This window comes from Podarcis cretensis (assembly GCF_951804945.1).
Source record: "Podarcis cretensis genome assembly, chromosome: Z".
NCBI lineage: Eukaryota > Metazoa > Chordata > Lepidosauria > Squamata > Lacertidae > Podarcis > Podarcis cretensis.
Genome location: NC_137184.1, coordinates 35,091,118 through 35,103,264, shown reverse-complemented (window position 1 = coordinate 35,103,264; position 12,147 = coordinate 35,091,118). Strand labels below are relative to the sequence as shown.

The following is a 12,147-nucleotide window of genomic DNA, read 5'->3' as shown; positions in this document are numbered from 1 at the left end:
CCTAGGAGAAAGAACACTCCTGTATACTTCTGCCTCTCCACATTACCAGAGCCAAGAATGTTCCTGTGCTGTTGACCATAAACAGTGTCTGAGGACACTGATGTAACAACAAAGGTATTATTTAAGAGGCGTGGAAGTCATTTGCAATCCTAGAGTTGTCATAGAGCTGGTTCCTCTTTCATCAGGACCCGTATTTAGTTTATTTAATCAGAGTGATGCATCTTTGTACTATAACACGGGTAGCACTGTGGTCTAAACCACTGAGCCTCTTGGGCTTGCTGATTGGAAGGTCAGCAGTTCAGATCAAAGTGACAGGGTGAGCCCCCATTGCTCCGCTCCTAGCTTCTGCTAACCTAGCAGTTTGAAAGCATACCAATGCAAGTAGATAAATAGGTGACAGGAAGGTAAATGGCATTTCTGTGTACTCTGGCACTCATCACAGTCCCCCGTGTATCAGTAGCAGTTTATTCATGCTGGCCACATGACTCGGAAAGCTGTCTGTGGACAAATGCGCGGCCTGAAAAGTGAGATGTGCACTGCACCCCATAGTCATCTTTGACTGGACTTAACCGTCCGTCTTTTACCTGTTACTATAAGGTCATGTTTTTCTCCGCCAGGCCTCACCCCCACTCCAAGACTTAATCTGGCCTGACATGAGCATTTAGAGTTTACTTAAATGCAGAAGTCTCACTTGTGTGTAGATGAGTTTATTCCCATGTTGGTGTGCACAGTGGATTAATACTTAGTGTCTCACGATAAACCCTACTGCCCCTTCCTCAAACAAAAGCCTATGCTGTAATCCTATGCCCACTTTATGTGGGAGACATGCCCAAATACCAATCATACTTAAGGTATTTTTTTTTTTATTGGAATGATTTTTGTTGTTGTTTAATTGATGCTTTTCCAATGACAATTTTAACGTAACAATACAAAGTAAAAGTCATTTCCATTTGACAGTAGACTCTGAAATAGTGGTGTTTCATTTCAGCAATTTTCCTGGGATCTTTCCGTATGCCTTATGAAGAAATAAAATATATTATTCTAGAAGTGGATGAATTAAAACTGAGTGAAGCACTGATTCAGGTAAGTTAACATAGCATCTCTTAGAGTCACAGATTAAATCATCAGAATGATAACCCATTCAATTATCCATATCTTGGTAACATGTTCTTATTTTTATTATGTACTTTGTGGTATTATTCTGTATTTTTATGCTGTGAACCACTCTCAGATCTTTGGATAAAGGGTGGCATACAAATATAATAAATAAAATAATAATTAGTAATAAATATTCACCATAGTGTGGTATGGAGTTAATGACATCACATACACCAGGGGTTGCCAATGTAGTGCCTTTCAGAAGCTGTAGAACTACTATTCCCATCATTCCTGGCCATTAGTGATGTTGGCTAAGACTAGTGAGAGTTAGAATCCAATTAGTATTTCTGCCATGGTATCTATATGAATAATAAATATCTGGGGACACCACATTGGCTACCCCTGACATACCTGCTATAGGGAAACTGATTCAGAACGGAGCTGCTTGTAAACTTTAAATGTCTTAAATTAACACTATGATTGACCTAGATGTGTGCTCCACTTGAACCACTGTGTTGCCATTTGTAAATATTAATTCACAGTGTTCATTTGAACTACATCAGAGGTGGGTAATCTATAACCCTCCAGATGTTGTTGGATTCCAACTCCCATTTGACCCAGCCAGCATGGGCAATATTTTGGCATGGTGGGAGTCGGAGACCAATAATATCTGAAAGCCCCCATGTTCTCCACTCCAAATGCTTTCTTCACTCTTTCTGGAAAGCCTAGGACTGTTTTAAATGGGTTGTGTCCAACTAAGTTCTGCTCAAGTTCTATACAAATCGCCCAACGATCCTTTTAGGAACAAATTTACAGATTAGATTGCTAATTTTATTTTAGTGGGCACTCATGTTTCAAGTTTAAAATATCTCCTCTTTGTTTGAGACCTCATCATATGGGGCAATTGGGGCAGTTAATTATCCTTTTAAAATTTGTAAACCTTCCGTTAATCTTACATTTCGTTCTATACCTGCTCCCAGTTTCTGACGCTTATGATGAGAGTAAAATGCAGAAGCCTCCCCTTGCATGCAGCCAGTAGATGTGCCTGCTCATTTAAAGATAATTTCAGGATGATTATGCAAGCATAAGCCTCAAAATGATTGGCTCCTGTGGCTTGCAAATGTCCCAAGTCAAAGGATACAAGCATGAAACTCCCCCCCCCCCAGCAATTTGGTGGAGGAAGTAGAGGGGTTAGAAAACACGATGGGGGCTCTCCCCCTCTTCTCCTTGATGCTTTTTTTCAGAGGAGAGTGCAGGAAAGAGAATCTTTCATATTTAAATACTGGACTGCCAGACGACTTTCCTTGTGTTTTAGAAATAAATTTATGGAGGTTCAGAAATCTTAGTGGGAGGCAACATGCTACACAATAAAAACTATTTCCAAATTGTCATCATGTTGGGATTCCTAGTCTCCTTAAAATAAATGAATGAATGGTCCACAGGCCTTCACATATAAAGTTCCAGACAATAAAGTGAAAGGCAGCTGACTGCAAAACCCACTAACAATACATTGTTATTGCTAAAAATTAGAACAAAAAATAACCAATTTGGCTTAACTATTCAGCAGAAGTTGCTTATTTCTTTGAGGAAGCTTGAAATACAAGCTTTGTAACTAAATCAGTTATATAAGATTAGGTCTGTTTTCATTTAACACAAATCCAGAGTTATTGCTTATCATTTATTTATTTATTTTGCAAAAGGGTAGCATGTGGTCTGATAGCTTTCATCTTACTCCTTCCCTGGCATGAGCAGGATAAAGAATGAAGCCTTGGTTTCATATTATATCTGAACCAGGGATGAATAAGTGAGCAGCAAACCATTATTTAAGGTTGGTTAGCGATTGCATGCTAGACATGTCAAAAAGGGCAGGGCCAAAACCACCCTAACACATCCATCTATCCATTCATATAAACATACAACCCAACATGCAATACATTATGCAGAGAGAGAGAGTGACTTAATGAGATGTTTTGAAGCTTCTTGTTTGAGACAAGAAATCTATGCATTCATATAAACATACAACCCAACATGCAGTACATTACACACACAGAGAGAGTGCAGATCACACACACACAAAATATGATTTGGCATAAGGCAGCCTCCTGTGCTGTCTGTACCAGTAGATTTAACTAAGAGTCATAGGTATAATAATTGGGAGTATATTGATAACAACTTGTGTATGTCATATATCCTTAAATTTGTTAAGTATCCAATCTGGGTACATTATGATGGGTTTTATAATGAAAAATCCATGTGTGACCAAGGCTTGAGTGACTTAATGAGATGTTTTGAGACAAGAAAGAAAGGTTACATTTTTGTATGCAAGAAAAGGCACCATGGTTCAATATCTTCACTTAACTAACCTTTAAGTGTGCAATTAACATTTAAAGAAAATAAAAGTTTGTGGAATACTGTTGAATAATTGCAAAAATGTGGAAAGTAGTTAAATGTTTCAGTTCTGTTTAACAGACAGTTTTTTAACATCACAGTGCTGACATGCCATAAAATTAGAGCTATGAGGCATGAACGATTGAATACAAAGTGTTTTAATGCTGTCACAAACACTTTCTTTTGACTATCCTGTCTAAAACTGGATCAGTAAGGTGCCACTTGAAATGTGATTCTATGCAAAATATTGTACTGTTCTGTTATGCTGTGAATGTGTTAACGGGTGCATGTATGGTATGTATTAAAATTAGAACTGGGGACAACTGTCATACCTTCATCGTAATGAAGGTTGCTTGTTAATCCAAGGTTGGTATTTTTTGTTTGCCTTCTGCATAGTTTTATAAACTAGCCTGCAGTCTAATGACATTTCCATCTAGCATTTACATATGGAAACAGGGAAACTTCCTTGGAATATTTTGCAACATAAGGTGTAAACAAAACTCACTCAATTCTGATCAATGTCAGAATCAGATGTTCTTAAGAACAGTTTAACTTTATACATACAGATCCAAGAGCTGTTCACACTGAAATGGAAATAGAAAAAATAAATCTGGGTGGCATTTGGTGAAATGTTAGGTTATGGTGGTTGACTCTGATAAAGTGATTTTGCTACCTCTTGCAACTTTGTGGTGAAGGAGTCCCTTGCTCCAATAAATGGTAGTAAGAAAATACACCATGCTTTAGCAGGTGATGGCGAACTACATTTTCACCACTATTTAGAAGAATGCTTTGCCACAACAGGATTGCAGTGGAAAGAAAATTCAGTGAATGCCACATTAAAATGATCATAAAAATACTCAAAAAAGTATTTTGAGTTTCTCCACAAACTTTGATAGCCTCTACAAACAGCACATGTGTATTTGAACATGTCTATGTCGCAAATCCATGTGTGACCAAGGACAGAGAAACAACAAATGTTTGTAAATATAATGTGGGCACAGAGCCAGACATGCTCTTCAGGGCATGTTCATTGTGTATGTGCAGTTGGAAAGTTACAATTAATACTGAAAAACGAATATTAATCTGGTTTTAACTAAACGTAAATGCATACCTCCCCTACCATATTCCACCAGTCCTTGTCATGCAAAGCGTAAAAGTGTTCCTGCGGTTTTTTGCTTTTAGTTTATAGTCCTGAGAGAAAGGCCTGTGATTCATTTGCATTTATTAGGAATGTGCATTGGCTTTGTGTGTACCCCAATAACAAGACAAAATGGAATGATTTATGGCAGACTCTTATATTCTTGAGTTGAATTGCACTACTAACAAGGCATGTTGAGGCGGATCAGGGAATTCCTCTACATCTTTTCTTTTCTGAGAAATGAAACCAACATATTGGGGAAACACACAGAGCTCCAAAGGGGAGAGGTGCTGAGAAAAAGGGAGAAGGTGGAGATATTTCCTTTTGGTAGATAGATCACACTATTAATTTCAATTTTTCAATTCAGTTGTCGTTAGTGTTTGCTTTGAGAACGGGGTGTGAACAGTGGAGTCACACCATTGGGGTTGCCTGTTACTTTCCCAATCATTTTTTTCTCCTGAAAAACAATTTTAAGATTTTATTCATTGAGAGTGCTTCCAGGAACATGGAGGGTACCTTAATTATATAGTTTTCAGACATGCTGAAGACTTACCTCTTTACCCTGGCTTTTGACACTTGAAGTCTATGTTTTTATTTTTATTTTTAAAAAATAATTTTTATTAACTGGCCAATCACATCAAATTAAATCACATCATATAAATTCCGAATTACAAAGCCAAATTTTTAAATTTTGTTGGGGGAACCCATACTTCAAGATCCAAAGGGGAATTCAGATCATCTTCTTATTACTGCGTTAATGTCCAAATCAGTCCCAATCAGTCCGAACAAAGTTCATAATTCTATCCAGTCTTATCTTGGTGTTGCCACATCATATCTTGTTCGTATAATTTCTCTTTTTCCTTTACGATCTCTTCTGTTAGTCTCCTTAAGCCGATAGCAAGTGTAATAATCCTGTGTGGATTTCCCGTTCCTCCACTAAGTCCAGATGGTTTCCATATATCTCCTTCGTAGATAACATCACTTTTTCCATCGTAAATTTTGGCATTTGTCGCTCTTAAGTCCCACCGAGGAGTTGATTCACGATATGTAAACAACTCTATTTCTCTCTTTCTCCTCCCAGACCCAAGAGCTCCCACAATGCCTCACAAAATGGCGAACGGCATTTTTTCCTGACTGCGTCACTCCAAAACTCTTAGCTTTCCAGCTTCATCTTGAAACATTGCTTTGGATCGAAAGTTTATCTCCACACAGCCTTAAATCCACAGCTTAAGTCCTTAATTTCTGACTCATTAGGGGAGGGGGATTCTTGTTAAATCACATAAAAAGGTAGAGGCAGGTTTTTTCCCCCCTCCCCCCTCAGTCATTACCGTATCTTGACGTTCTTCTCGTATTTTATTGTTGTCTTGTTATCAGAGATCTCTTCTGTCAGCAGTATTTACTCCCCTTTTTCCTTGATGTATGTGCAATTAATCATGTCCAAATTATTTCTCTTAAAGATCATTGCAACCAGCGGCGCGAATCGGGGACGGCGTCGAGGAGTGCCGAAAATCCCACAGGAGGGCTTTGTGCCTAGTGCCCCCACCCCCACAAATTCGGGGGTGGTATAGGGCACAGCAGGCAAGGGCCGTCCCCCCCATAATCCTGGGGGGGGGGTTAAGGAGGCTAATTACCCCCATCATAGCCTCCAAATTACCTCGTGTGGGTCGGAGAGATGTTATTGTCAGCCATCTTCCGATGCGCCACCTAGTGGCCCCCCTGAAGTCTATGTTTTTAGGACCCACCTTATTTTTATTTTTTGATTATAGATTTTTAAAATTGTTTTTAATGCTGTAATCTTACAGTGAAGGTTAGGTGATAACATAATTATCAGCAACAACAACAATTATGTGGGGCGATCCCTGTATGGGACAGCTGCATATTCCTGCATTGCAGGGGGGTGGACTAGATGATCCTCAGGGTCCCTTCCAGTTCTACAATTCTGTGATTCTATGATTGTTACATAAAGTAAATTTGCCTAAATCAATAGACCCTGGACCTAGGTTAAGGTTTTATACAGAATCATAGAATTGTATAGTTTTGGAGTGACCCTGAGGATCATCTATGTATCTTTATTACAGAACTTTCCAAACGGTGTGTCGCCTGCAGTGTGTAGGTGTGTTGTGCAAATGCTTCCCGTAAGCCTCCCAGGGCTGGAAAGGGGTTAGTTTAACCTCTGGTTTGCTATTAAAATTGAATTACTGTGTTGCAAAATGATGCATGTGTAAAAGGTGTGTCACCAACATGTAAAGTTTGGAAAGCTCTGCTTTATTAAGTTGAAGCTAGTGATGTTAAATTCTTGAGAACAATCTTTTGGAGAATAGTCTCAATTAATGATAATATTAGAGAATTTTCATTTAAAATAGGAGAATATTCATTTTATTGCATTGAAAATGATATAATTAAGTTAATATACATGTTTATTCATGGGCAAACTTGTTCAGATGGCAACCAAAAAATGGAACGATACTTTTAATCAATGGGGCAATGCAGTGAATTCACATTCTTTGATTTTTTGCACCAAACTTGAAAATTCAACGTGAATGACTCACGTTAATCACTTAGCCTGCCACTAACCATATATTTACCATCAACTTTGAATTCTAATTATGTATGAACAGTGGCGTAGCGTGGGGGGTGCAGGGGGGGCCGGCCGCACCGAGCGCAACATCTGGGGGTTAGGGTTAGGGGGCGCAAATCCACGGGTTAGGGGGCGCAAATTACTTGCCTTGCCCCGGGTGCTGACAACCCACGCTACGCCACTGTGTATGAAATGTAGCTTTTAAAGAAGAAGGAATATTAAAAAAAACACTGATTGACAGTGTGGATGGGATCATTAAAGCTACTTTCTGTAAAAAATAAATAAATCACACTGTATGGCCAAGGGTATAGAATTGCAAAGAATAAGGTCACACCAAAATAGAAAAAAAGGCTATTACATATACAAATTGAATGAATAGCATTTTTAAAACAAAATAATAAAATAAAATGTTTTCTGTAGCTCACATTTCAGAACTGCCAATGGGGAATGACACAATGCCCAGTAATGTAACTGGATAAAAAAAAAATCATTATTTATTACTTACACTGGCAATATCACAGTTTGACTGATTGTTTACTAGATTTTTTAAATGTGGGTTGTAAAACTGGTTCTTACATTAGAATTTACAGTTTGTGGAGAATTTTCTAGCAGAAAATATGCTCAAGAATATTCTCATCTCACATCGCTAGTTGAAGCATAATAAATCTATATCTATATCATCTATACCTATGATTAATAAATATAAAAATAATTCTTATTTCTGTTTGTGTCACTAGAATTTGGTAAAGAACCTCCCTGAACCGAAAGAGCTCAGTGCCTTAGCCGAGTTAAAGAATGAGTATGATGATCTCTGTGAGCCAGAACAATTTGGAGTTGTGGTAAGTTCTGTTTCATAAATTCAACCTGTAATTGATGTCCACTGTGCATTTTGGCAAGTTTACCAAAGATTTCTGAGAACATCTCTTTAAAAATAGTAGCTGCTTTTTTATTAGTGCATAGCTATACGCTGTCTTAATAATACAGCCGTACCATAAAATGGTCATTAGGCTGGTTGCCACCCTTCCTGCTACTGATGATGAGAGCATGCAGAAAAGAATTTCTGCCAATCATCTTACCACATGGACAGAGTAAACTTATACTCTACCCAAAATGGCTCCAAATAATAAATTCATCCCCAAAATTATCCCCTTTAAAAGCATTTGTTAAAGTCTATCTAAATAACATACATATATGTGCAATAATATGCTAGCCAACAGCAGCAATGCATGTGCTCTTTCTAGTCGCATCAGCTTTCAAAATTGTTTTCTGAAGCAGTATTGTGCTCACAAATATCTAAAACAATAGAATATCTTATTGCTATCTGGTTCATTTGAAAGGTGCCTTGCAGTGGCAAATGGCCTACGCCTTTTTACCTACTGGCCACAATGTAGATCTAAAATAATGTTACATTTTGACTAAGTGGCTTCTATGCAAGTCATGCATTGATAAAAGTAGATATTTTGCTCCTTGTGTAATCGCTTCTGAAGTTCTACATTCAAGGTCTTATAGCACAGTAGTATGCCCACATGGCATTTGTTTATGAGATTTATAAACTTTCGCTTAAAAACCCCAGGACAGTATGCATAAATAATTAAAACAGAATTAATTGTGACATAGTATAATACCACATATCAGACACAAAAAAGTAATCTCTAAAGCTATCAACACCTAATACCTATGATCACAGAAGCAGGCAATAAAGACTAACTGGCATAATGTTATCCCTTCCAAAGACCTGAACAAATAAATGCATCTTCCTCTGCTAATGAAATGTGGTGCTAGACTCAGCTTGGAAGACAGTTTGTTCCAGAGATAAAGCACTGCTTCAGAGAAAGTACTCTCACATTTTGCATCCTCATAACTTTCATCAGGTGAAGGAATCTCAAGTAGAACTTCCCCTGTCAATCTTAGTACAAAGGATTTTGTGTCTAGTCATTGAAAAGAACCAATGTGTAGAGTGGCTAAAATGCTGAGAAGGCCAAATTTAATTCCAGCTCATCCCTGGTGATCAGAGGGTGGCATTGGGCAGTCACTTTCTCAAAGCCAAACCACCCTGACATGTTTGTTTTCAGGATAAAATATTCTAACCCTGTGAGTGCTGCTCTAGGTTCCTTGGAGAAAGGGCAATAGTGACATGTGAGAAATTCTAAAAAAACAACATTTGACTGTCTTTATATATCACATTTCTTTAAACATTGAGGACAACTGGATTCATTATGATTAAAATACTGTGCATTTGAAGCTGTGATTAACAGCCAAGAACTGACAAGGTAACAGCAACATCCTTCAACTTGGGCCATTTCTTTGTATTAACAATTTGTTATACTATACAACCCCCTCCCACATACATGTGATTGACTCATGTGTGACCGTGTATATATGCAGTGCTGGTAAGTAAGTAGATAGATAGATAGATAGATAGATAGATAGATAGATAGAAAGATTCAAAATAGGAAATGATGGGAGAGAACTGGAGAGTCATTGTGGCTTGCAAGGAGACCCCAGAACCCAAAGAGGACTTCAGTGAAAGCAGAGGAAGCTCTAAAGTGACAGGAGATACAGTGGGGCTTGTTTTGGCTGCTCAGCCTCCCAGCCTAGCAGCTGATGTGCAGCAGCAGCAGCAGCAGCAGCAGCAGCAGCAGCAGCAGTCATTTTTCTGCACAGCTTCTAGCCAGCCCCGCTTCAACCATGGTTGAAGAGGGAGTTGTGTGGAAAGAGCATGGGAGGGAGAGCTGGAGAGCAGAAAAAAGTGAATGTTTAGAGGCTTTTTAGGGGGTATTCCCCACAGTCACGTGAATATTTTTTCCTAAAAAGCATTGGGTCAGTTTTTAGCATAGATGTCATTTAAGCTTCAATTACATCTTTTAGTACGTTTCCAAGCACAATTCAAAGTGTTGGTGTTGACCTTTAAAGCCCTAAATGGCCTCAGCCCAGTATACCCAAAGGAGCGTCTCCACCCCCATCATTCTGCCCGGACGCTGAGGTCCAGCGCCGAGGGCCTTCTGGCGGTTCCCTCACTGCAAGAAGCAAAGCTACAGGGAACCAGACAGAGAGCCTTCTCCACAGTAGCGCCCGTCCTGTGGAACGCCCTCCCATCAGATGTTAAAGAGATAAACAACTACCTGACATTTAGAAGACATCTGAAGGCAGCCTTGTTCAGGGAAGTTTTTAATGTGTGACATTTTAATGTATTTTTAATCTTTGTTGGAAGCCTCCCAGAGTGGGCAGGGTTCAAATAGATAGATAGATAGATAGATAGATAGATAGATAGATAGATAAATAGACTCCTGAGGTGTCCACTTCTGCTGTTACTTTGGTGCAAAGTAGATTTCACAGACACTTTTGTTCTTTATGACCTGTAGTACAAGCAAAAGCATTGGATAAAATTCCTGGTTGTTTAAAACTATATGTTAGGTTGATTACTATAGTTGACCAAGTAATAATCCATTTACGTAGCATGTGAACATTAGTTACTTCTGGGTGAAGCCATCTTCAGTTCCTAAACATGTGAATTAAGTTTTAAGATTAGGTTGAGGTGGTGTTCCTAGGAGAAGGGGGAATTGTTATTGTGTATATTTGAAAATCCATACTTGAAACAACCCGAAAACACCCAAATCCATTATCCTTGCACATATCAGAAGTAATTCTGCTGGATTGAATAAAGATTTACCTGGCTGTAGATCACTGAACATAGACTTCATAAAGTGATTTTGAACTAAATGTTTTGCCTAAGGCTGTGCTTTTTATTTTCAGCATACATTCTGACTCCTTCTCTGCCTTTATATTACAATATAATCTGTTTGCTTTGTGTAAAATTTCATTCAAATGCTCCTTTTCAGGAAACTGTGAAGCTTCAATCAAAAGCTATTTCCACCCTTTTCTATCTACCTACTATAGATAGATGCTCACTTGTTTTATATCTTTATTTTTGAAACGTATTCATGGTAGCTAAGCCTTCCACAGCTCTTCCCTATTTTAAACAATAAATTAATCTTAGCATAATATCTCATTGTCCTTCTTAAGGCTTATCCCGATTTTGAATAGCTGCTTTTTTCCTATATTTGTTTGGGGAAGAGAGTGTTACTATCAAACTACATGTTATATACATATGTGGGAATTTAACCTCCAATGCTTTCTTTAAAAGGAGAATTACTTCAAAGGGGGAATCAAGAAAGAAGTATGGTGAGAAGGGCATACTATTCAAACACACCCTTCTGGTTGGCTATACACTAATTAATTGCAATAGAGCTCAATGTCATGGCTTTTCTGTCTGTAGGATTTACAATATATGTTTGAAAAGCCACTTCATTTATAACATTGCATTGTCATTGAGTATTCACAGTTTTCTATTGTATTGAGCATGTTTTAGGAACTCTTTGCCAAGCTGTATCAAAATAGGTGTATATACACCTAGTGTATAACTGTACATGGGTGTTCTCTTTTCCTCTCTGTAAGAGGGAGAAATCAATTCTGTGCACATACTTCTGACATTGAAGCATTAGGTTCTAATAAAAAATCTGTTTAACTTGACAGTGTATGGAGATTTCTCCTGTTCAGGTGGCAATTATAGATCATAGCTTGGCTAAAAAACCTCTTGCTATAATAATCTGGATACTGCTATTAAGAACAGGTTAAGTAAGAAGAGGATGATTGAAAGGCTGCCTTCTATTTGAAGTTTTTCTTTTCAGAATGTGTATACCTATTTGCATATACAAATTAGGTAAGTTAATTATTAATATAAGGTTTTAATTGGATAATCAATATACCCATCAAACCTAATAAAGGTCAGAATTAGATGTTTAAAATTCATTTAGAAAAGTCACACTTTGTAATTAGGTTACTTATTATAACAGACTAATTAGCTTAATATTCTTATTTGTGCATGAAAATTGGAGCATCACATTTTCATTTAGATGAAGCATTAAGATGAATTATATATTCTAAT

General features: G+C 37.8%; 1 protein-coding gene across 1 annotated transcript in view; it reads left to right on the top strand.

Annotated features, from left to right (window-relative positions):
* The window catches only part of DIAPH2 (diaphanous related formin 2), a 358,680-nt gene that overhangs the window by 133,648 nt on the left and 212,885 nt on the right, over positions 1-12,147 (top strand). Inside the window, exons 20-21 of the mRNA XM_079962400.1 lie at positions 989-1,083; positions 7,940-8,041. Coding sequence (XP_079818526.1) covers positions 989-1,083; positions 7,940-8,041 — 197 coding nt within the window. The remainder of the gene's footprint in view (positions 1-988; positions 1,084-7,939; positions 8,042-12,147) is intronic.